The sequence below is a fragment of the Saccostrea cucullata genome, unplaced genomic scaffold, assembly GCF_032062105.1.
Source record: "Saccostrea cucullata isolate Sc308-1 unplaced genomic scaffold, CSIRO_AGI_Scuc_v1 ctg7380, whole genome shotgun sequence".
Taxonomy (NCBI): Eukaryota; Metazoa; Mollusca; class Bivalvia; order Ostreida; family Ostreidae; genus Saccostrea; species Saccostrea cuccullata.
The window spans coordinates 3,916-31,050 of NW_026927668.1; the positions used below are offsets into that span (position 1 = coordinate 3,916).

A 27,135-nucleotide genomic window follows, 5' to 3' on the forward strand; every position below is an offset into this window, starting at 1 on the left:
CAAAACACTGTGAGGAGCTGTTGGATCCTATTCCACTTGTCTTTTTACCCAGAGGACAAGGCAAGCAGTAGTCCTGTCCAGCCATGTGTTGGTAAAAGTGTTTCTGGCAGAGGGAACATGAGGAACCATTTAGAAATTGTCCAACAGGGCACTCAGCTGAAAAAAAATAATTGATGTATATTTTGTTTGTAATACAGAGAAAAATAACAACTGATAAGACAAAACTATTGACAAAGAACAGATAATGCTAAGATTGTGTACTAACTATAGGTATTTTTAAGGTATCTGCCTCTTATCTAATGCTAATCTCTCTTAGTTGTACATAGTTTTATTCAAACAAAATAAAACTACTAATGGAAAACATTCTGAAAACCAATCTCTGACAAGACTGTCTGTATGTATAACAAAACAAGAGGCCCATGGACCACATCGCTCACCTGAGAAGCTTTTAATATTCTGTTTTTTACCAGATTTCCCCCTTGTAATACATCATTCATCCCCACCCTACCCCACTGATAATAATAAAGACATTTTGAAATCTACACTACCCCAGGATCCTTCCATGTGCACACAAGTTTCAGCCTTTCTGGCCAAGTGGTTCTTGAGAAGATTTTTCCTATATATTTCTATGTAAAACTTTGATTCCCCATTGTGGCCCCGCCCTTCCCCGGGGGGGCGGGGGTGTTATGATTTGAACAATTTAGAATCTACACTACCTCAGAATGCTTCCACATAAGTTTCAGCTTTTCTGGCCCAGTGGTTCTTGAGATGAAAATTTTCAAAGATTTTTCCTATATATTTCTATGTAAAACTTTGATTCCCCATTGTGGCCCGCCCTTCCCCTGGGGTCATGATTTTTACAATTAGAATCTACACTACCCCAGAATGCTTCCCCATAAGTTTCAGCTTTTCTGGCCCAGTGGTTCTTGAGATGAAAATTTTCAAAGATTTTTCCTATATATTTTTATGTTAAACTTTGATTCCCCATTGTGGCCCCGCCTTTCCCCCTGGGGTCATGATTTCAACAATTTAGAATTTACACTTCCCTAGGATGCTTCAATTTAACCTTTTGCTTTTCAGACACTGTGGTTCTTGAGAAGAAGATTTTTTAATGACCCCACCCTATTTTTGTCTTTTCTTTATTATCTCCCCTTGTGAGAGACCTGGCCCTTTATTTGAACAATTTAAATTACCCTTTACCCAAAGATGCTTTGTGGCAAGTTTGTTTGAAATTGTACCAGTGGTTCTGGAGAAGAATTCAAAATCGTGAAAAGTTTACAGATGGACAGACAGACGGACGGCAGACAAAATTTGATCAGAAAAGCTTACTTGAGCCTTCAGCTCAGGTGAGCTATAAAGTGGCAGTTGGATTTGAAACTTTTCAACAGGCTGCAATAAATAGAATTATGGAGTCAACTTGTGTGTGAAGTTATCTTGAAATCAAACCAAAACTGTAACAGAAGTAGCAATTTGAAAGTATTTTATAGAAATTTATATTTTTAGTAATCATGGCAACAGTGTTCATACATAACAACCAAAGGTATCTGATGATACTGTAGTTCTACTGGTTTGTATGGATAAAAAAGTATCACTTGATTTGAAACTTTTGAACAAGCAGCAATAAACCGAATTATGTTTTTTAGTGTAATAGACTACTTGTGTGCCAAGTTATAATATTACAATCAGACCAAATCTGTAGGAGTAGCATTTTGAAAAATAAGAAGTCGGTGAGCATATGCTCACTAGTAATACCCCTGCTGTGATTTGAATTTGGTATAGACAAACACACAAATACATGAAGTTAATTGACATGGATTTTCACAAAAAAGAATCCTACCATTTAGCATGACAAAACAGTGTGCTTAAATTTTAAGCATCTAGGAAGCCAAGTGTAGTTGCTGAGAAAACTGTGACAAAAAATGTGTACGAAAATTTGTTGTGGATGGACATAAAAACAAGGACAAAATAGTGTACTCCCTCTTACTTGGAGCAGGACATAATATACATGGCAACATATTCCATTAAATTATACTAGAGGCCCATGGGCCACAACTCTCACCAAAGTAGCTTCAGCTCTACTGCCTTTCACCAGATTTTCTCCCTTGTTATGTGACATAACCCTGGGGGCTGTGTTTGAACAATTTAGAATTAGCAACACCTCAGAAAGACAGATATATATAATTAATAAATGAAAGCACCAGTCCTAATAAGTTTTTATTTATCTATAAAGTTAAAAAGTTAACATAGATCCTGGAATCAATTTCCCTTCTACAATTTAGGACTGACTTCAATCTAATCTTAGTGCATGGGTAAAAACAGTAAAGTTAAAAATATCTCAGCATGTTTAAAGAAAATTATTTGAATTTGTTAACTACTTTATACATTCATGGTAATGGGGGACATATGTAAAATTATGCTGTGTAAAATAATAGCAAAAACCTACCAACACAATCAGCAATGTCATAATTCCCGACGCCCAGTGTTGTTTTTCCATCTCCACAGGATTTACATGATGTCAATCCTTGCTCATCTCCATATGTTCCCACTGGACAGTACTCACAGTTCTGACTTGTACTGTTGTAAAAGGTTCCATTACTGCATTCAACTAAAAAAAAATTGTTATATTAATAATGAAGAACAAAATTATCAAATCTTATGGTCTTAGTAAGGATGACAGGTACACAACAATCTTTGCATAGAACAGACAAACTCCAAATTCTAATCAATTCATAAATATGTGCATCCAATTTCAACTCTTCCTCAGCAATTTTCAAAGCCTTTTCTTAAGTTTTCATTGATTGTTTATAAAGAACACAAGAGGTGCATTAGCCACAATGTTCATATGTACCATCATTCTTTTCTTTATAAAATTTCTAAATTTCTACATTTGCCCCTTGGTTTGAAATGTATGTCTAAAGTACGAAAGCCTAGAAGGCTCATTCGAGATTCAAATTTCGAAATACTAGATTCGAAATTCGAGATTCAAAAGTAGGCCAATCTCCATGCAAGGTCAAAGCTTCAAAATTGTTGGCAACGAAAGATAGGTCTTTCACAATTAATATACAATGACATGTGAAATCACTGGCATCAACTTTTCAAAAGTAATAGAAAGATTGGATTTTTTTTGAAAAGTAGGTCAAACTCAAAAGTCAAGGTCAAAGGGTAAAAATTGTTGGTACACAAGTGAAGGTCTTGGCTCAAGAAAAATACCTTTGAAAAATGAAATTTAAACACATTTTAAATTTTTTTGCAAAGTGAGCAATTTATCGAATTGCATTGCAACAGTCGACCAAATCTTTGAGTACAATGGCATAAATTCTTAACAGTCATAAGATCATAACTATAATTTTTTACCCTGTGACCTTGACCTACTTTTCTAAAAACTTAACCATGGTCTTACCTTTTAAATGAGAAGATTTAGGGCACTCACCTTTTACATTTATGTGGTAATACCTTTCTAAATACACTATGATTTTTGACCCTATGACCTTGGACCTACTTTTCAAAAATTGTTATTTTTCCTTATAAGTTTTGATAGAGAAGAGATAGGCCTTTTTATATTTGACACGTGTAGTACATCTGACCAAGATATTTATGTGCATGCTATGATTTCTGACCCATTGATCTTAAACTCCATGTTTGATCTTATTTTAATAAAAATCAACTTTAGTGAAAATGTTTGGATGATATCTGATAGGGCATTCATATTTGTTACAATATGCCATAAACTAGAAAACTGACCAATCAGCAAGGGCCCCGCTGAAATATTTTGATTTTAGAATTAAATTAAATTATCATAAATCATTGTGTACAGTATTTTAACCAAAAATAAAGTATGAACATGATTTTAAATCCATATTTCAGAGAATGTGCATCATTCAAAATTGACCTTTCCTTCAAAACAAAGTTCATTGCAGACAGAGGCGGTACAGTTATTAATCTCAATGTGACAGATAAAGATAATGCTCAGGATTTTCTTCATGTGGAAGGTTAATTAATCCCAAAGAACAAATTGCACAGCCTTCCCATTTCACAATTAAGGTAACATTCTCAGCAATTATCTTTCTTTGCCCATTCATTCTTGTGCATAGATAAGGAATCTACCCCACCACCCCAGCTCCAAACCAGAAGACATAGAGAACCAAACTTAATTAGCATCAAAATATGTATTTCTGCCTACTGAACTACCATACCAAATTTGAAGTTGATTGGGCAACCATAAAAAAAGTTATTACAAACTAGGAGACTTATTGTTCATAGAACAATAAGAGGTCTTTCCACCTTTTTAAATTTCTTATAGTTTTATATTTTACACTCTAAATTTAATTTTAAGGGAAATGGCTTTGAAAAAAAAATGAAAATGTAAAAAAAAAAAAAAAAATTTTGAAATGACCTTGACCTTTGACCTTGAAGAAATTTTCAAGGTCAAAGGTCAAGGGACACATTGCAATTAACCCCATGCTTCTACCATTGATAGTTTTCAAGATATAAGGTTTAATAGTAAGTATAAAGAAGTTAAAGGGCAATAACTCATATAAGGGGTCATTAGATCCTTTAGTACTTATACAATGAAGGTGTGCCTAAAGACCCTTAAGACATAAGTGAAGGTTTCATGCCTCTACGGTCTACAGTTTTGAAGTAGTAGTGATAACAATGTTTTTCGCATAAAGGGCAATAACTTTTGATAGAGTCTATCTTGGGGAACAAGAATGAAATCTTTGAAATAGTTTTAAGTGTACATATTAATGATGCAAAGACTGATTGCATATGTTAAAAGACAAAGGATATATAAAAAGAGCCTAATTTCTCATTTTTGCAATGACCTTGACCTTTGACCTTGACAAAATATTCAAGGTCAAAGGTCATGAGTCTCAATGCAGTTGGCCCCATGCTTCTACCATTTATAGTTTTCAAGATACAAGGTTTAATAGTAAGTATAAAGAAGTTAAAGGGCAATAACTCATACAAGGGGTCATCAGATTCTTTTGCACCTATACAGTGAAGTTAGGTCTAAAGACCCTTAAGACATTAGTGAAGGTTTGGTGTCTCTACGGTCTAAAGTTTCGGAGGAGTAGCGATAACAAGGTTTTTCGCACAAGGGGCAATAACTTTTAAATGGGTTCATGTTAGGGGACAAGAATAAAATCTTTGAAACTGTTTTAAAAGTACATATTAATGATGCATAGACATTAAGTATATGTTAAAAGACAAAAGAGATATAAAAAGAGCTAAATTTCTCAGTTTTGGAATGACCTTGACCTTTGACCTTTCCATAAATTTCAAGACCAAAGGTCAATAAATCTTATGCAGTTGGTCCCATGTCTCTACGTCTTCTCGTTTTGAAAATTTTTAATTATTTGTAAAATTCTAAAACTTCCAGGGGCAATAACTTATTGAAGGGGTCAATGAATACTTTCGCAATGAATCAATGAAGTGTCTACTAAATTAGTCGAAGACATTAGTGAAGGTTTCATTTCTCTACGGTTTATGGTTTCGGAGGAGTAGCGATAACAAGCTTTTTTGCGAAAGGGGTAATAACTCCGAAAGGGGTCGTAGTTTATAAACGCAGGGTCAACTGCGAAAATCTTTTACGGAGTACATTCTTATGAATTGAAAATCTTTACGATAAATCTTGAAACTCAAAATCACACGGCGGAAAAATAATAAAAAATAATAAGAACTAGGAGACTTATTGTTCACAGAACAATAAGAGGTCTTTCCACCTTCTTTGAACTCTGTTTTATATCTGACTCCTAAAAATTAAATTCCATGAAAAAGAAACCAAAACTCTCTTAAAGCATAGAAAAAATGAATATTTAAAAAAAAAAGAATGACCTTGACCTTTGACCTTGAAAAAATATTCAAGGTCAAAGGTCAAGGGTCACAATGCAATTGACCCCATGCTTCTACCACTTATAGTTTTCAAGTTATAAGGTTTAATAGTAAGTACAAAGAAGTTAAAGGGCAATAACTCATATAAGGGGTCATCAGATTCTTTTGCACTTATACAATGAAGTTAGGTCTAAAGACCCTTAAGACATTAGTGAAGGTTTGGTGTCTGTAGGGTCTACAGTTTCGGAGGAGTAGCGATAACAAGGTTTTTCGCACAAGGGGCAATAACTTTTAAAAGGTTTAATCTTAGGGGACAAGAATGAAATCTTTGAAACAGTTTAAAGAGTACATATCACTGATGCATAGACATTAAGTATATGTTGAAAGACAAAAGAGATACAAAAAGAGCTAATTTTCTCATTTTTGGAATGACCTTGACCTTTTACCTTTACATGAATTTGAAGGTCAAAGGTCAATGAATCTTATGCAGTTAGTCCCATGTCTCTACGACTTCTTGTTTTGAAAATTTTTAATTATTTGTAAAATTCAAAAAGTTTCAGGGGCAATAACTCACTGAAGGGGTCAATGAATACTTTCGCAATGAATCAATGAAGTGTCTACTAAAGTAGTCGAAGACATTAGTGAAGGTTTCATTTCTCTACTGTTTACGGTTTCGGAGGAGTAGCGATAACAAGCTTTTTTGCGAAAGGGGTAATAACTCTGAAAGGGGTCATAGTTCATATATGCAGGGTCAACTGCAAAAATCTTTTACGGAGTACATTCTTATGAACTTAAAATCTTTTCAATAAATCTTGAAACTCAAAATCACACGGCGGAAAAATAATAAAAAATAACTAGGAGACTTATTGTTCATAGAACAATAAGAGGTCTTTCCACCTTTTTAAATTTCTTATAATTTTATATTTTACACTCTAAATTTAATTTTAAGGGAAATGGCTTGAAAAAAAAATGAAAATGTAAAAAAAAAAAAATTTTTTTAAAATGACCTTGACCTTTGACCTTGAAAAAATTTTCAAGGTCAAAGGTCAAGGGACACATTGCAATTAACCCCATGCTTCTACCATTTATAGTTTTCAAGATATAAGGTTTAATAGTAAGTATAAAGAAGTTAAAGGGCAATAACTCATATAAGGGGTCATTAGATCCTTTAGTACTTATACAATGAAGGTGTGCCTAAAGACCTTTAAGACATAAGTGAAGGTTTCATGCCTCTACGGTCTACAGTTTTGAAGTAGTAGTGATAACAATGTTTTTCGCATAAGGGGCAATAACTTTTGATAGAGTCTATCTTGGGGAACAAGAATGAAATCTTTGAAATAGTTTTAAGTGTACATATTAATGATGCAAAGACTGATTGCATATGTTAAAAGACAAAGGATATATAAAAAGAGCCTAATTTCTCATTTTTGCAATGACCTTGACCTTTGACCTTGACAAAATATTCAAGGTCAAAGGTCACGAGTCTCAATGCAGTTGGCCCCATGCTTCTACCATTTATAGTTTTCAAGATACAAGGTTTAATAGTAAGTATAAAGAAGTTAAAGGGCAATAACTCATACAAGGGGTCATCAGATTCTTTTGCACCTATACAGTGAAGTTAGGTCTAAAGACCCTTAAGACATTAGTGAAGGTTTGGTGTCTCTACGGTCTAAAGTTTCGGAGGAGTAGCGATAACAAGGTTTTTCGCACAAGGGGCAATAACTTTTAAATGGGTTCATGTTAGGGGACAAGAATAAAATCTTTGAAACTGTTTTAAAAGTACATATTAATGATGCATAGACATTAAGTTTATGTTAAAAGACAAAAGAGATATAAAAAGAGCTAAATTTCTCAGTTTTGGAATGACCTTGACCTTTGACCTTTCCATAAATTTCAAGACCAAAGGTCAATGAATCTTATGCATTTGGTCCCATGTCTCTATGTCTTCTCGTTTTGAAAATTTTTAATTATTTGTAAAATTCTAAAATTTCCAGGGGCAATAACTTATTGAAGGGGTCAATGAATACTTTCGCAATGAATCAATGAAGTGTCTACTAAATTAGTCGAAGACATTAGTGAAGGTTTCATTTCTCTACTGTTTATGGTTTCGGAGGAGTAGCGATAACAAGCTTTTTTGCGAAAGGGGTAATAACTCCGAAAGGGGTCGTAGTTTATATACGCAGGGTCAACTGCGAAAATCTTTTACGGAGTACATTCTTATGAATTGAAAATCTTTACGATAAATCTTGAAACTCAAAATCACACGGCGGAAAAATAATAAAAAATAATAAGAAAAAGGAAAAAAAGAAACAGAAGGAAATCAATAGGTCTTTCCACAGAAAGGTGGAAAGACCTAATAAGAAAAAAGGAAAAAAAGAAACAGAAGGAAATCAATAGGTCTTTCCACAGAAAGGTGGAAAGACCTAAAAAGGAAAAAAAGAAACAGAAGGAAATCAATAGGTCTTTCCACAGAAAGGTGGAAAGACCTAATAAACAGAACAATTTCAATAGGTCTTTCCACAGAAAGGTGGAAAGACCTAATAAACACTAGTAAACTAATTGTTCAGAGAACAATGAGACGTCTTTCCACCTTTTTAAGTGTTTCAATATCATTTGGGCTGAAAAAAGTAGGAAAAAAGCAAGAAAATAAATAAAACAGCAAAATTCTCATTTCTCTACTAGGAGTTTAGATCGGGCTCGCAGTTGGTATAAATACATTCTGAACAGACTTCCTGGTTTATACGAGTCGACTCGGGGATAAGCACGAATTCATTGATCACGCAAAGAGAGCACATAAAAAACATTGTAACACGCTCCTAGGTGTATATATGAGCTTGAATGAGATTGTTTTCAAGTTAAGATGTAAAGGGTAGGGTCTGATTAAAATTATGATATACCTATTAATATGAATCACATGCATTTGATCTGCGCATCAAGACGGAAGCGTAAGTGAAAACGTTGTGAAATGTCCCATGTGTTACCTGCATCATATGTGCATTATACATGTATTAAAGAGATGTTTGAAAATATCCGATTTGAGTTGTTTTATGTTTGAAATGGATGGCGATAAATTATTTAAAAGCATGTGAGAAACAAAGCGAGAGATGCAAGGCAGTTTGTAATTATGGAAAAGGAAAACAGAGAATCAGGTTCGGGTTTAACATTCCTGACCGAAATAGGCATGAAATTCAATGTAAGTAGCATGAATAAAATTCCAAACATGTAATTCTAGATGGGAAACACAGGGAAGAAACGTGTATTTCTTTTTACTATGCTGAAAGTCGCTATTTCTTGGGATTGTGTTATTCTAGGAAAAAAAAAATCAAATTTCAGATGGAATCAAGATTCATTCCATTTATATTAAATCCACATAAAATTGAAATAAATTCCATACACTAAAGAAAGCAAGAATAATTGGTATTAAAATGTCGTAATAGAGCAGGAGAATCGAATGATATTAACAACAATTGCAGAAATAACCAATACGGGCTTCAATTAATTTTTATGCTCAGCTATAACTAAATTTCAGACAGAAAAAAATGCAGATTTTGCCGATTTTCACCAGAATTTCATTATATTTTAGAGACTCACCTTAAAACTCTCAGGACACTTTCTTTAAGGTCTCTTCTTGCTTTTACTCCGAATCTTATGTCGATATATCGTGTCTTTTGACTTGTAGACATTTTCTCTACGTTGGTATTGATTGTTTTTTTGATTTTAGAAAAAGGGGGGGGGGGGGGGATATAAGCATTTGTTAGAGTAAGAGTTGAAAATACCTCAACGACCTTAAGCTTGATTGTGACCTTTGGGTCACTAGGGGGTCAAAGGTCAAGGTCATTTATCAAGGTCAAAGATCAAGGTCATCATAAAAAAAAAGTAAAGAGAGAGATAAACTTGAGATTAACACTTGAAGCTGAATCCAGATAAAGGTAATGAATATTTCTTTATAACTTTTTGAGTAAGGGGTCAAAGGTCAAGGTCAAAGGTCAAGGTCATTTGGATTTTAAGCTTAAATTGACAATTTTCAATGACCTTGACCTTTGACCTTGACCTATTCTTCAAGGTCAAAAGATCTCATACAGTTGGGCCCATGTCTTTACGACTTGTTTTTAGTTCTTCGTAAACATCATGAACTGGCAGGGGCAATAACTACTTCAAATGGTTTACGAATTCTTTCGCACCAATGGAATGAGAAGTGTTCTAAATTAGTCGTAGACATTGTTGAAGGTTTTGTATCTCTGCGGTTTACGGTTTCGGAGGAGTAGCGATAACAAGGGTTTACACTGGAAGGGGCACTAACTTTTAGAGGGGTCAATCTTAGGGGTCAAGCATGAAATCCCTGAAATGGTTTTAAGAGTACATATTGAAGGTGCAAAGATATTTAAAATTTGGTGAAGAACAAAAGAGCTATAGAAAATGCTTAATTTTACATATTTTGAATGACCTTGACCTTTGACATTGACCTAAATTTCAAGGTCAAAGGTCAAAGAATCTTTTGCAGTTGGCCCCATGTCTCTACGCCTTGTCGTTTAAGAAAAGATCTTGATAATCGTAAACATCGCAAACATTCAGGGGCAATAATTCATAGAAGGGGTCTACGAATCCTTTCGCAATGAATAGATCCGAAGGTCCTCTCAAGTAGTCGCAGACATTGGTAAAGGTTTCAAACCTCTGCGGTTTATGGTTTCGGAGGAGTAGCGATAACAAGCATTTCTTGCGTAAGGGGCAATAACTTTTATAAGAGTTAATGTTAGGGGACAAGAATAAAATCTTTCAAATAGTTTTAAGAGGGCATATTAATGTTGCAAAGACTTTAAGTATACGTTGAAAAATGAAAGAGATATAAAAAGACCTTAATTTCTCATTTTTGGAATGACCTTGACCTTTGACCTTTGCATAAATTTTAAGGACAAAGGTCAATGAATCTTGTGCAGTTGGTCCCATGTCTCTACAACTTCTCGTTTTAAAAATTTTTCATTATTTGTAAAATTCAAAAACTTTCAGGGGCAAAAACTCACAGTAGGGGTCTACGAATCCTTTCGCAATGAATAGATCTGAAGATCCTTTCAAGTAGTCGCAGACATTAATAAAGGTTTGGAATCTCTGCGGTTTACGGTTTCGGAGGAGTAGCGATAACAAGCATTTATTGCAAAAGGGGCAATAACTCCTTTAAGAGTCAAAGTTCATATACGCAGGGTCAACTGCGAAAATCATTTACGAAGTACATTCTTATGGTCTATAAATCTTTTCGATAAATCTTGAAACTCAAAAACACGTTTGGCGGAAAAATAATAATAATAAACAGAACAATTTCAATAGGTCTTTCCACAGAAAGGTGGAAAGACCTAATAAACACTAGTAAACTAATTGTTCAGAGAACAATGAGACGTCTTTCCACCTTTTTAAGTGTTTCAATATCATTTGGGCTGAAAAAAGTAGGAAAAAAGCAAGAAAATAAATAAAACAGCAAAATTCTCATTTCTCTACTAGGAGTTTAGATCGGGCTCGCAGTTGGTATAAATACATTCTGAACAGACTTCCTGGTTTATACGAGTCGACTCGGGGATAAGCACGAATTCATTGATCACGCAAAGAGAGCACATAAAAAACATTGTAACACGCTCCTAGGTGTATATATGAGCTTGAATGAGATTGTTTTCAAGTTAAGATGTAAAGGGTAGGGTCTGATTAAAATTATGATATACCTATTAATATGAATCACATGCATTTGATCTGCGCATCAAGACGGAAGCGTAAGTGAAAACGTTGTGAAATGTCCCATGTGTTACCTGCATCATATGTGCATTATACATGTATTAAAGAGATGTTTGAAAATATCCGATTTGAGTTGTTTTATGTTTGAAATGGATGGCGATAAATTATTTAAAAGCATGTGAGAAACAAAGCGAGAGATGCAAGGCAGTTTGTAATTATGGAAAAGGAAAACAGAGAATCGGGTTCGGGTTTAACATTCCTGACCGAAATAGGCATGAAATTCAATGTAAGTAGCATGAATAAAATTCCAAACATGTAATTCTAGATGGGAAACACAGGGAAGAAACGTGTATTTCTTTTTACTATGCTGAAAGTCGCTATTTCTTGGGATTGTGTTATTCTAGGAAAAAAAAAATCAAATTTCAGATGGAATCAAGATTCATTCCATTTATATTAAATCCACATAAAATTGAAATAAATTCCATACACTAAAGAAAGCAAGAATAATTGGTATTAAAATGTCGTAATAGAGCAGGAGAATCGAATGATATTAACAACAATTGCAGAAATAACCAATACGGGCTTCAATTAATTTTTATGCTCAGCTATAACTAAATTTCAGACAGAAAAAAATGCAGATTTTGCCGATTTTCACCAGAATTTCATTATATTTTAGAGACTCACCTTAAAACTCTCAGGACACTTTCTTTAAGGTCTCTTCTTGCTTTTACTCCGAATCTTATGTCGATATATCGTGTCTTTTGACTTGTAGACATTTTCTCTATGCTGCTGTTGATTTTTTGATTTTAGAAAAAGGGGGGGGGGGGGGGGGATATAAGCATTTGTTAGAGTAAGAGTTGAAAATACCTCAACGACCTTAAGCTTGATTGTGACCTTTGGGTCACTAGGGGGTCAAAGGTCAAGGTCATTTATCAAGGTCAAAGATCAAGGTCATCATAAAAAAAAAGTAAAGAGAGAGATAAACTTGAGATTAACACTTGAAGCTGAATCCAGATAAAGGTAATGAATATTTCTTTATAACTTTTTGAGTAAGGGGTCAAAGGTCAAGGTCAAAGGTCAAGGTCATTTGGATTTTAAGCTTAAATTGACAATTTTCAATGACCTTGACCTTTGACCTTGACCTATTCTTCAAGGTCAAAGGTCAAAAGATCTCATACAGTTGGGCCCATGTCTTTACGACTTGTTTTTAGTTCTTCGTAAACATCATGAACTGGCAGGGGCAATAACTACTTCAAATGGTTTACGAATTCTTTCGCACCAATGGAATGAGAAGTGTTCTAAATTAGTCGTAGACATTGTTGAAGGTTTTGTATCTCTGCGGTTTACGGTTTCGGAGGAGTAGCGATAACAAGGGTTTACACTGGAAGGGGCACTAACTTTTAGAGGGGTCAATCTTAGGGGTCAAGCATGAAATCCCTGAAATGGTTTTAAGAGTACATATTGAAGGTGCAAAGATATTTAAAATTTGGTGAAGAACAAAAGAGCTATAGAAAATGCTTAATTTTACATATTTTGAATGACCTTGACCTTTGACATTGACCTAAATTTCAAGGTCAAAGGTCAAAGAATCTTTTGCAGTTGGCCCCATGTCTCTACGCCTTGTCGTTTAAGAAAAGATCTTGATAATCGTAAACATCACAAACATTCAGGGGCAATAATTCATAGAAGGGGTCTACGAATCCTTTCGCAATGAATAGATCCGAAGGTCCTCTCAAGTAGTCGCAGACATTGGTAAAGGTTTCAAACCTCTGCGGTTTATGGTTTCGGAGGAGTAGCGATAACAAGCATTTCTTGCGTAAGGGGCAATAACTTTTATAAGAGTTAATGTTAGGGGACAAGAATAAAATCTTTCAAATAGTTTTAAGAGGGCATATTAATGTTGCAAAGACTTTAAGTATACGTTGAAAAACGAAAGAGATATAAAAAGACCTTAATTTCTCATTTTTGGAATGACCTTGACCTTTGACCTTTGCATAAATTTTAAGGACAAAGGTCAATGAATCTTGTGCAGTTGGTCCCATGTCTCTACAACTTCTCGTTTTAAAAATTTTTCATTATTTGTAAAATTCAAAAACTTTCAGGGGCAAAAACTCACAGTAGGGGTCTACGAATCCTTTCGCAATGAATAGATCTGAAGATCCTTTCAAGTAGTCGCAGACATTAATAAAGGTTTGGAATCTCTGCGGTTTACGGTTTCGGAGGAGTAGCGATAACAAGCATTTATTGCAAAAGGGGCAATAACTCCTTTAAGAGTCAAAGTTCATATACGCAGGGTCAACTGCGAAAATCATTTACGAAGTACATTCTTATGGTCTATAAATCTTTTCGATAAATCTTGAAACTCAAAAACACGTTTGGCGGAAAAATAATAATAATAAACAGAACAATTTCAATAGGTCTTTCCACAGAAAGGTGGAAAGACCTAAAAAACAGAAAGACAGACAGACAGACAGTGATTACTATAGGGCACCCGCAAATCCTTGCGGGGTCCTAATAATGACATCTTATCCACAGACACTGAAAGCGGGAGACCAGAATTCTTTGAACTTGCTTGTTAAAATTGTGCCAAACTTCAAAGTCATGAGGTCAAAAGCATTCAAAAAGGTCTTGTCATAGATAATGTAAAATATGGAAGCCTATCTCCAATCATTCAAAAGTATGTATTTCATCACTTGAAATGCAACAGAAATTCCAATGAAATTTATATTTGATATAAAGATACTTACCACAATTACCCTCTATAACCATGTTACCATCTGGACATGATACAATATCTGTAATTACTACTTGGTCATTCAGAAGCTTTGCACCACCAACACCCTTGCAAAAAAAAAAATATTTCATTTATTTGAAGGTACATTAGACCCCATGCAAGATTTTTTTTTTTGCTGTTTTTAAGGTCAATATGATGATTTAGCCACTTTCAAAGTACAATGTTCTGTGACAATACATGTACAACAATAAAAAGGATACTTTAAGAGGGGCTGTTGGTGCTATTGGAAGGTATGGTATAAAGTTTCATTGAAAAAGCTCAAAAGCTTCTTGTAATGAGATATCATAAAAGTATTACACACAAGCAGAATAATATGATTTCTTTCATTTGAGGAACGAATTAGACAGAAATCAATTTCTACTTGGTGTGATAATGAATTACTTTTTCAGAATTACAAGGTTTTCATTCAAATACCTGGTGAATATCACATGGTTCTTTAGAACCGGTCTCGTTAGCAAGGCTATATAAGAGGTAAATAGTGGTTTAAATGCCAGTTTAGGACAACACATAGTGCACGATAAAGTTAAAATTTCAACATGTTTTATTCAATCCAACATAAACATGTATATACAAATTGATTTTCATATTTTGCATGTTATGTACACTGTACAAATAAAGCTGCTGCGTGTCGTTGCTATGTCCAAATGGTGTGTTAGTTTTTTATTGTACTTTGAAAGTAATGAATGGATTTAGAGTAGAATATATACCGATATTTACAACCTGGACCCTTTGACATTAAAATCCAATAGGAACATATGGAGCTGTAGTATAACATTCAATCACAAAAGCTCAAAGGCTTCTCAAGATATCTTGCAGAAATATTAAGTGTTAAAACAGACAGAATTTATGTCCTTCACCTTTGACCTCAAAATAAATAGGGGTCTTCTTTAGGCCATATAGGGAGTTGCTATGTAAAATTCCAATGCAAATGCTCAAAGGCTTTTTGAGATATCTTGCAGAAACAAAAGTGTTGCAGATGGACTGACCAAAATTAATATCCCCAAATTTCAGTGAAAGTGGGGGACACAAATACAACAACACAGTGTAAATTGAATCTCAATATAAGGTATTTGATATGACAAAATAACTTACATCCACTATGAAAACAGCATCTTCAAATATTAGAACTCTGAAGACTTCTTTTGCTGTGTATGTGTTAGAACCACTCTTTTTAGTAATACTGTTTCTAAAAAAACATAAATGACAAAAAAAGCTATATATTTTTTTTATTGTATACAAATAAATTGTCTACTTATTTGATTGCAAAGGCATAATGGAAGCCCATGGGCCTTAGCAATTGCCTGAATAACATGATGAACAGTGACCTACTTTTGAAACTTAATTACCTGTATTTCAGGTTCTACTTAGCTTAGAATTATGTTAGTTAAAGCATCTATCAGTCTGAGAGTATGTCACTTGATAAGTACATAGTTTCAATTAGAATATTATGGCTTTAATTGAATACTGTAGACATACTTTTCCCGCATGGGATAAATTTACAGTAGGAATGTGGAAACGCTTCTTTAGAGGGGGGCATAAACATGTGGAAAGAGTATCTAATTGCTAATGAACTAACATCATTTTACCTTAAATTCTTTATTTTCATAGCAACTGTCATCTGTTCTTTGCCAGTAACACACTTAGAGCTGATGTCCACATTTGAGCAGTCAGAATCTGAACAGACATTATTCCAGTTCTGGTAAACGTTATCTTTAAAATCCGTCTTTAGTTTTCTTTCTATTGGTGATTCCAAAGACACATCACAGACAACGGCTAATGAAAATTTTAAGGAGACTTCTATCTGAATTTGTGTATCTGTTTTGCCTGGAGAAAAAAAGTGTAATCAAACATATAAAATCTTTACTACAAATGTATATAGTCTACAGAAAAAGGATATCACATGAATAATAGCAAAATATTGGTCAATTGAAAAGACAAGAGTTGAAATCAAAAGAATGAGTTAAATCAAAATAGAACTATTAATGTTTCAGTAATTTTCTTATTGCAGTAGTACATTTAGGATGATTTGGAACTATAAACTGAATAATCCTACAAAGGACAAGGTAAGGTAAAGGCTGATTCTGGCCCCTTATTTGATGTAAAAATCAGAACACAGTTTATATTAGGATTGTTTGTATAGTTAAGTACTTAAAATGAAGCTTGTTTTAAAACCAGCAGTATTTTGATTACAAAGAAGCCACAGTAGGATGAAGAAATGGAACATTTTCCTGCATTTCCTTAATTCTGGTGGAATTTTGTCATATTTGAGATGCTTTTCTCTTCAAGCATAGAATACAAACATAGAGTACAAGCTTGCCTATCTGAGATTTTTATACATAACATATGCATCTGATACAATGTTTATACAACATGCATCTGATACAATGTGTATGAAATATATAAATATGATGGAAAGGCAAGCTTGTGCTCTCTGTTTTCTGAACAATTGTGCAGTAAAATCGATGTTAATTTTCATCAAAATGGGAAAATTCAGAAATTGACATATTTTCTGACCTCTCTGTGTATCCCATAACTTAGAACCAATACTCATTTTGTGGCAGAGGTGACAAAAAGTTTTTATTAATAAACTGTTGCATCAGTCTAAAAGATGCCAAAAATCAGGGGCCAAAAAAGTCTTAGCCTATCTTGTCCTTTATGAAAAAAATAATTCAGAACACTTACCTCCACATGATGGCAATGCAAACTTTTGTCGTGGTTTGAGAGGAGTATACACACCAAGCTTTGAACACATCTTATATTTTGGAACTGGGATAGATAGAACTTGGTTACCAGGACAACTCAGTTTACAAATATCTTTGCTGCCTGAACAGTAACCAATGATAAGAGAGGGTGGCTTTCTTGGTGGAGGGCAATCAGCATTATCTAAAATGAACAAGTTTGTAAATCATCAAATATATTCAAGTTTCTTAGCAATATACTAAATTACACCTGATGAGGCATCAGAAATACAAGAGCCTGATGGGTCAGAACACTCTCCCTATAAGTAATGAACCTTACTGCAATTATAATGCAGTCTTGTTTTTAATACAGATGAAGTCTCAATGGATCATATGCATCTGTAGTATATATATTTCCATAGACAAAATAAGATTCAGTCAGATTAGTTTTAAAATTGGGGTAGACTTGATTGAATTGAAGTTAGTCTTAATGGACAATTTAATTTAACCTTGTAGAATGTAATAAAGTATAACTTACATTTTACATACAGCTTGCTACGGCACATGGCAGTATTTCCATTCTCATCAGCGGCCAAAAACATTAAGCTGTAATCACCCCAAGTGAAGCTGCCTGAAATATAATTTTATTCTAAAAGGGACCTGCAATTTCTTGATCTATATCCTCTTGAAACAATGGAAACTCAAGTTTCTAAATTATTCAATGATATTCTAGAATTTTTTTTGAGTTTGTCTTTACTGAAGCAAACAAAACTGATTATATTTTGATGTGGAACAAGCACAAATACAAATCTAAAACTTCCCATGCCGAAAAAAGTTATAACAAAGTTATAACTAAAGTATAACTTAGTTATACCTAGGCTCTGAGGTACAAAAAAGTTATAACTAAAATGTAACTTTTTTGGACTTCGTCATTTTCATGTATAACTAAAATATAACTTTTTGGACTTAGCCATTTTCATGTGTAACTAAAACATAACTTTTCTGGACTTTGTCATTTTCATGTATAACTAAAATGTAACTTTTTGGACTTAGCCATTTTCATGTATAACTAAAACATAACTTTTCTGGAGTTTGTCATTTTCATGTATAACTAAAATGTAACTTTTCTGAACTTAGCCATTTTCAAGCATAACCAGTATAAATGTACAAGTTTTTGGGGTTAATTAATGGATACTACTTGACACTCTTACCTTTTTTTCAAAAATATCATTATACCTAAGTGTTAATTAAATTTGAATGAATTTTGATCATCAGTTCAAAATGTTGGGTTTTCTTGTTTTTCAAACACTGCAGCAGAAAACTGTCAATTATTCCTATTTCTAATCAGAGGGAAAATTCACTAGGAATATATAGATAATTTTTTTAAGAAAAAAAGGGACTGCCTGAGGGCTCTTAGACAATATTAATTATTATTGTTTACTACCAATGATTGATTTCTCATTCATAATAAATATGCTGTTCACAGTCATGTCAAGTTCAACAGAAGGGATGGGAAATAAAATCTTGTAAATTACATCTATAAATGAGAATCTCTCTCTCTCTCTCTCTCTCTCTCTGGTGTGTAAAGTGTGAGGGTGTTTGTCAATGTGTGTGTATAATAAATATAATTGTCTATATTAAATTATATTTGTTATGTAAGATTCAACTGAAGTTGGGAAAATTTCTCTCTCTCTGTAGTCGGAAAATAGCTCTTCAGAGCTAATGTTCTTTGTTGATGTACCCACTTTAAATAAATATTATCTTCTCTCTCTCTCTCTCTCTCTCTCTCTCTCTCTCTCTCTCTCTCTCTCTCTCTCAGAAAAAACGTATTTATTGAGACCCCGATGAGACTTAATATTTGTCTTGTAAATTATAATAATGCATGTACATCTGAAGTTGGGAATAAATATTCCATCATTCTGGGGAAATATAAATGCCCTGCAAGAGATATAAACAGTAAAATGTTGTAATCCCATGAAGTCATGTGAATTTTGCACGGATTTTTCTTCGTGTGCAAAACTGTGTAAATTTCCCTATTGTTTACTGTGACACAGGTGTTTGTACTAGGTGACCTTTGTGGTCAGCAATTCGTAAATTTCAGCTATGTGTATTATGCAATGGTACAATTCTACACAGGTTCTTTGAAATCTGAAGAAAATCAGTCGTAATATGGGTGGCTAGAAAGATAAACAACAGCATAGAGTATATGCAGGTTTATTTTAAACAGATATTACGATGTTGGAAATAAAGACTGCCAGTTATGTAAACATTTAAGCAGAGGACTAGTACATGTAGATTTTATTGTTTGCATAATTAAATAACCCAGTTATAATAGTTATTTTCACAAATAAACAAATGTTAAATCAAAAATGGCGGCGACGAAAAAATATGGCGGCCCCCGATGTCCGTTTTGTTGATAGAATAAACTCAAAATTTTAACATCAACTGGTGTTTTAATATTCAAATTAAGTTTTAAAATGCACAATTATGTTTATTTGGATCTAAAATAAATTAATTATGAATTATTTATTTAATTTTTTCCTATCACGTGACGTTTTTGAGGTCTATGATTGGTCAACAACAGAGCGCGGATTTTTTAATGGACGATTTGAATGTTGTGATGTTATTTGAAAGTGTTGATAGAAAAAGGAGATAAAACCAGTTGGTAAGGCGATATTTATGCTAACATTTAATGATTTTTGGTAAAGAATACTTAGTACCTCTCGAAGAACAATACAAAAAGAAGAAATATTGGGAATGAACAAAATTCTAGGTGTGTGAATCTTGTATTTCTTGTTTGTTTTGATTTTTAATGGTATGTCAAATGACAAACAATGAAGCAAAGAAATTGAAAGTATTTGAAACACATAATATTTTTTCAGCATTTAGTATAATATTGATAAAATATGTTGTTCTTTGTCACATCTATTCCCAAAATTGTTTTTAGATTCCCTGAACTGTTATAATAATGTGAAGCCTTGTTAACATCGATGTGATTATGACATGATCTATAGCTGCAATGTTAATGTAATGAATTGAGTAATTTAAGATTAATGTTCTATTTTTTTTTATAAAAGCAGCATACTGGCGTATGATTTTTCCATGAGCATCTCTGACTTATGTGCTGACCTGGAGTGAAATTCTTCAAAAAATATTATGTGCTCAAGGTAAGTAAAATAATATTTTTTTTTCATTTCAAAATTCAATAAATCTATCAATCTAACACTAATTCCTGTAAGTATAGATCTTTAATTAGTCTTGTTTTCCATGTTATGGATGAATTAATGAATTAATTGATATGAAAGAGTGGTTTCAATTTGATATTCAGGTGGAAATATCTAAATTTTGAACCTTTACAATTTTTTTCAGAATTGAAGAAAAATGATTTGAAGGTTGAAATTGCAAGCATATTTCATCGAAAACGTTGACGACTACGAGTCACACTGCCTGCCAGCCAAGACGTCTGACCAGCCCGGTCCCTAAATGAGGGACGCAGACCACCAGCTAAGTCCCTCGGGCAGCTCAGCTGACTACCAGTGCGGCCTGTCAAGGGATGACCAAGTCCATCAACTAGCTCGGCTGACTACCAGTGCGGCTTGTCCAGTCCTTCAACTATCTTGACCAATGCAGCCTGTCATTGAAGTCAAACTAGATTGGCTTACTACCAGTACAGCTTTTCAAGGGAGACGGTCAAGTCCATCAACTAACTTAACCTACTATCTGTCAAGGGATGGCCAAGTCCGTCAACTAACTTGACCAACTACCAGTGCGACCTGTCAAGGGATGGCCAAGTCCGTCAACTATCTTGACCAACTACCAGTGCGGCCTGTCAAGGGATGGCCAAGTCCTTCAACTAACTTGGCCTAATATGATCGTTGCATGTCAAGGGTGGCTCTATTTTGAAGTACAGCAAGATCATGAATAAATAAGGTGTTAATATTTCAAAAGTTAAGTCTATTTATACAAATTAGCAAGAGTAGAATGCAGTATGCTAGGTAATTGTACAAAGACCCTAATTGCTATATGCTAAAAATTAATTCTATAAAACAACCAGAGAAATTTCAATCTGTTGAAGATGACATGATGAAAAATAAGGTAGACTTGAAAACATGTATGTGCATTCATTCAGTTGTATTTGACAATGAGCCAAGCTATCTTTATCATGTTTATTAAGTAAAATTGTAATTGCCTTTAATTTGTTTTAAGTAATCTTTTTTGTATAAATTTCAAAAATCTCTTTGTATAAATTTTAATGAGTATAGCTTTATAAAAGCTTATAATTGAGTAAATCCACAACGGGAAGTGTATAACTTCACTGGAACTTTTACATAAGTTTTTATTAATAAGTATAACTTTTTATAGTTATAACTTTTTGTAGTTATAACTTTTTATAGTTATAACTTTTTTGTAGTTATAACTTTTTTTAGGTATAACTTTTTTAAGGTATAACTTTTCTGTAACTTTTTCGTAATTTTCCTGGGGTATAACTTTTTTGTAACTTAATTTTTCATAACTTTTTGATAAGTATAACTTTTTTTAGTTATAACTTTTCCTGGGTATACCTTTTTTCAGGTATAACTTTTTTGTAACTTTTTCATAACTTTTTTCGGGTATAACTTTATTGTAACTTTTCCACTGTTTATTTGGGTATAACTAAAGTATAACTTTGTAACTTTTTTATAACTTTTTGTGTAACTTTTAATAAGTATAACTTTTCGTAGTTATAACTTTTTTTATAACTTTCACGCACTTGCTGTATTTATTTTGAATAAAAGGTGAAAAGTTAAACAAAAGTTATAACTTTTTTGTAACTAAGTTATAACTAAATTATACCTCACTTAAAACATGTGGTTCCAAACTCCGATAACTTAGTTATAACTTTTTTGTAACTTTTTTTAGTTACAAAAGTTATAAATAAGTTATAACTTTTTTCAGTATGGGTTACCGTTAAAGTGTGCCCCCCCCCCCCCATCCCTCCCCTAATAATTTATCAAGGCCTATAGGCCACAATGGTCACCTGAGTAATTTGGTAGTATGTTTCACTTTCCAAGACATTTGCAGTATAGTTTTAATGTTGTTATAAGAAGATCTATAAAGTCAATGCCTAACATTTCTCCATTGACAGCTTTAAATGAGGTTGTTATGTACACCAATCTGTTTTGCTTTATCTGATTAGTCAACTGTACAAAATAGACCTTTCCTCATCCATTTCCTTGCAAGATTGGGTGAAATTGGCCTAGTGGATTTGAAGATTTAAAGGTAAGAGATACAGACAGAGAAAGGAATTGACAGATTAAAGTATTTTATACAAAATACTATCAGAAAAGTTCACTTTCAACTCTGGTGCGTTAAAAAAGAGGCTTTAATGCCAAACTAACCTTTATGTGAGATCAGGGACTGACTTTCATTGAAATTGTCAAACATAGAACTAATAGTTGGCAGTTGATATTCAAAGACTCTTTTGCTAGAGCTTCTTGCATCATCAACAGGACAGGCTTTTATCTTTGGTTTAATCTTATCTGCAAAAATATTACAATTAATGGTCAAAAAACCATTAAGGAGGCTAGGTGATCAACAAATTATTTTTTATTAACCACCAGATATAACTTAAATTTTAGGATATGATTTCTTAAGCTGTCAACTATCATTTGGCAAAGAAAAATTTCATCAGTTCTTATTTTAAAATTTGATCATTTTTTTTTATATCTTTATATGGAGCTCTTCTTCTAAAGGAGATTAAAATAGTCTAAAAATGGCCACTACCACCCAGCCTCTTCAAGGTGCAATCAACAATTACAGGTATTCCTCAATTTTAAATAATGAGGAACAACTAAATTACATTTATAAAGTGTCAAGAAGACTGTTACATTGCATTTATTCAGAAAAACAACTATGTGTCATTCATGTTACATACCTGATGGTGAACAAGCAGGAACATCACAGATACTATCATTTTCAATCTGTGTCGTGATCTTCTTCATAGCTCCCTTGTTCATTTTGTAATTGTACCAGCCATGAATGAGAGTAGCTCCTGCAGGTTTATGATTCCTGTCACTTGAAAGCCTTAACATGTCGGCATTTGCAATACTGCTGTTCCAGAATTTTACCTGTGATATCCTACCTCCATATCTCTTCCCAATTTCTATGTTAAATCTTAATAAAAAGAACAAGATATTTCCTATATATTCGTATGGAAAACATTGACCCCTGTTGTGACTTTCCCTAGGCCTAGAGGTCTTGATTGGAACAAATTTGAATCAACATTACCTGAAGATATGTATACTTTGATAAATAGTATAACTATAATAATAAACTTGAGAGCATCACCTTTGGTAAATACCATTTACTTCTAAAACAAGAAAGCATACTGTAGACGTACATTTTTCCACGGGGTCATAATTATTCCGCCGATTCTCAATTTTTGTTTAATCCGCGGGTAGAAAATTACGCGGATTTTTTCAGATTGTCACTATAAGCATTACATTTACATTAAGTACACTTGGACAAATTTCCGTGGAAAATTTGTGACCGCATACATAGCGTAAATTAATACCACGCGGAAAAATGTACTACAGTACATTTTTAAATAACTCCTTATTTTCAGAGAGATGAGGAACAGACTACCTTAATCTTATAATTAAGCTACAAATCCTTACACTGAATAGAAAACTACTAAATAATCTTACACTTTTGGCAGTTTGAAGGCAACAGAGCTGCTGTCAAAAACAAGTAGCCCAGCTTTCACATAAACTGTTGTCTTGCCATCTCTCCTCCATGATACAGCAATAAAATTCCATTTAGTACCATCATCAATTCTTTCTAGGCTTCCATAGTATTCAAATTTTACTGAATGAGAGCTTGTTCCGTTCATGAAGGTGATACTGTTATTCTTGATTTCTATGAAATCTCTGAAAAAAATCAATTATTTCATAAAATAAGGCAGTCAAATATTGTCATGTCAAACAATTAAATAAATAAATAAGATTGTACAATAATTTAATAGCAATCAACTCACTTATTATATTAGTTATATAAGTATGTGCTTGTTATGAAATAAAGCCATGACAAGTATTATCAGAAGTCTCTTACAGACTGTAGCTCTATATGTCTGTTCTTATAAAAGAGAATTCCTAACACAGCTGTAAGCCTCAATCTTTCACATAATTGTCTTTTTTAGAAAAGCTGGACCAATAGGCATTTCATGTGTAAATTTGTTATTATACAAGAGTTTTTTCATCTTTTACTTTATTCCTACCTATAATGACTTGCAGATATATCCTTTCATTGCAAATCAACAAATCACAGTTGATGTTTGCATGGCGATGACAAACACTTTCCCATTATCAAAATACCCATATTGCAAACAAATCCAATGATCAGTGCATTTAATAACAGTTTGAAGAAGGCACTCCTTAAGTTTTATTCCCAACAGATACTTGATACTAGTGAACTGAACAACTTGTCTTTTATCTCTTTAAAACAAATTTCTCACATTTTAAAAGGCATTGCAATATTATCTAGCATCATTTGAAAATTATTTTTAAAATTCTGATAGATGTTTATAATGAACAAATTAACACATTTAACAATATTTCAGTGAACTTGCCCATTGGTGGTAAGTAAAAGACTTAATTGCCTATGGGTATCTAATGATAATGCAAATTACATCAAAATTAAAGCTGATAATGGGTTCAATTGAGTATGCTTAATCTACATCTGCAATGAGTAATTCCTAAGAAAATAACCCTGCATACAGCATCTCCTTATCATTTCTTTAACTCTTGATTAATTGAACGATCGTAGTTAAATAACATAGAAAATACATAAAGCATTTACTATACCTGATTCTTAACAATACAGCATCTTCTTTTTCCATGACATTTTGATCTTTGTTAAACTTCACCATCATCATAAAGGACAAATCAGAATGTTCTGGGTCACCAGGTAACACAGCTGTGGTAGAGGCCCCCTCCTCTCCCATTTGAGTATCAAAATAAATATCAAAGTCATCTGATGGAACTAAAAGAAAAACAAATTATTAAAATGTATATTATATCAATAACTAATTTAACTGTTTTAGTTGAGGAAAGTGAATAGAGGAAGCTGTCCTCTTGCAGTTAAACTAGGGTTGCCCTAATAATGCAGTGGTTAGAGGGTTTGCTTCAGAGTCGTTGATAAGGATCAATTATGTTACAGGTTCAAATCCTACTGCAGGAGGTAAAGTTAGAAACATAAACTGTAGTAGAAACAGCATTTTGAAAGAATTTCTCTGATTTTTTTTTTTACAAGAAGCCCATGGGCCACAATGCTCAACTAAGTTATTTTGGCCATGCTGTTATTCATCTGATTTCTCCTTTGTATACATATATTCTATGTAAAATGTTAATTTGATTTTGAGGCCACTTATTCTATATACAGGGGCCACACTTTGATTTATTCACAAAGTCCCATTTGTTGTAAGGAACACTTGTTTCCTTATTTCCAGATAAATCTTTAAACTTTCCTATCCTTCAATAAGAATGTCATTTTCACTGAAGTACTTGAAAATACCTAATAATCATGATAATGAAACTTAACAGCAGAAAAACTTTAGAAGCAGAAAACTACTTGTTATTCTGTCAAAACACAGTGAGGATGGGGCATTTGAATATGTAGGATGTAACTATACACAATACACATGTGTCAATTTATAGATAAAGACTAGGGGTGGGACAATACACACATCTTGCGATACGATACATATCTCGATATATTGGCACGATACGATACGTATCTCGATATTACAAGAAATTATAAAACTATTCAAAAGAATTAGTATTTTATTTCTTTTTTTGTCTTGACATTGAATCCATAGGTTATTCTATATCAAATCATGTTTGCTTTGAAATTAATACTTGAAGTTCATCAATTTCATTTACTAAAACTTTACAAAAACAATAATACATGTACATACTATCATTACCAAATTACTATTCAGAAGTTGTTTACAAATAGTTGTGTACATGTAGTTTATCAGAGAACACTTACTAAAAATTCATTTAAAAAACATCGATCACATTTACATTTTTATTAATTCATTGCTGAAAGTCTGTAGCAAAGTTGAGATTACAAAAAAAGTACAGGATGGACTAAAAGTTAATAATATCAAATGTTCTGGAAACAATATTTTCTTTGTATAGCACGCATTACATGTACATACTGAACTTTTTTTGTCCAATCTTCCAAGGCTGCTTAAAAATGAAAACGCTTTACCCCTAATCAATGACTTATTAGTTCTACAGTGTGTTTTCAATATCAACATCATCTCCTCGCTTCGTACAAGCCGCCATTTTCCAAGGACAGGTACTTTCATTTTCAATATTTGGATAGGTCGTTCGTGTATCGTTTTGTACCGATATTTGAATGCTTGTATCGTAAACCGTATCTTGGAGGAAAATATCCATATGTATCGGTGTATCGGTATATCGTCCCACCCCTAATAAAGACCTACTTTTACAAACTATATTCTCTGTGAATATTTTTCCCTCTGGACAGTAACAACCAATCTCCTCATTGCACATTGCTTCAGATCCACAACTCAAATTGGAACAGCGGGTAACCTTAGTTTGACAAGTCCCTCCAGAATAGCCTATATAAGAAAACAATAAAATGTTTTGTTTTACTCAAGATTCTTTTCCTTAAAATATTTAGAAATAATAATTTAGTAATTTAGGTTGATTATATTACATTGACAGGGTGCCATAAAGGGTGCCTGTGTATGCATGTATTGGAGGGGGTGTTTGTGCACCCACACCCTACCGACAAAAAAGTCCCTTACCAGTTTGACAAGCGCAATTAAAGCCTCCAGCTGGCAGATTTGTACATGTTCCTGTACTAGGCATGCCCTCATACAAACAATTTGTTGTTCCCGTGCAAAAGTCTTTCAACAACTGACAGGAATCTCCAGAATAGTCTAAAAAAAATATTTTTATATTATTAAGAATTGACATTTTTAAATACCGTAAAATCTTTTTTTTTGTGGGGTCTAATTTTCACGGTTTGAGAAAACTATTTTTTGTGGGGTTTTAATTTGTGGATGAAGTTGTACTGAGTTGTTACATGAAAATATTGCTCCGT

The 27,135-nt window shown here is 33.2% G+C and overlaps 1 protein-coding gene across 1 annotated transcript; it reads right to left on the bottom strand.

Moving 5' to 3' along the window:
• On the bottom strand, positions 1 to 26,971 carry LOC134275144 (uncharacterized; the record flags this gene model as incomplete). The annotated part of the gene is made up of 13 exons (XM_062757383.1): positions 1 to 156; positions 2,444 to 2,605; positions 14,295 to 14,388; positions 15,434 to 15,527; positions 15,928 to 16,165; positions 17,024 to 17,224; positions 17,558 to 17,650; positions 22,398 to 22,538; positions 22,934 to 23,172; positions 23,706 to 23,927; positions 24,861 to 25,038; positions 26,510 to 26,647; positions 26,837 to 26,971. Coding segments are annotated over 13 exons (2,091 nt in total), but the record flags the coding sequence as incomplete, so codon positions are not given.
• Positions 26,972 to 27,135: the final 164 nt, after the last annotated feature.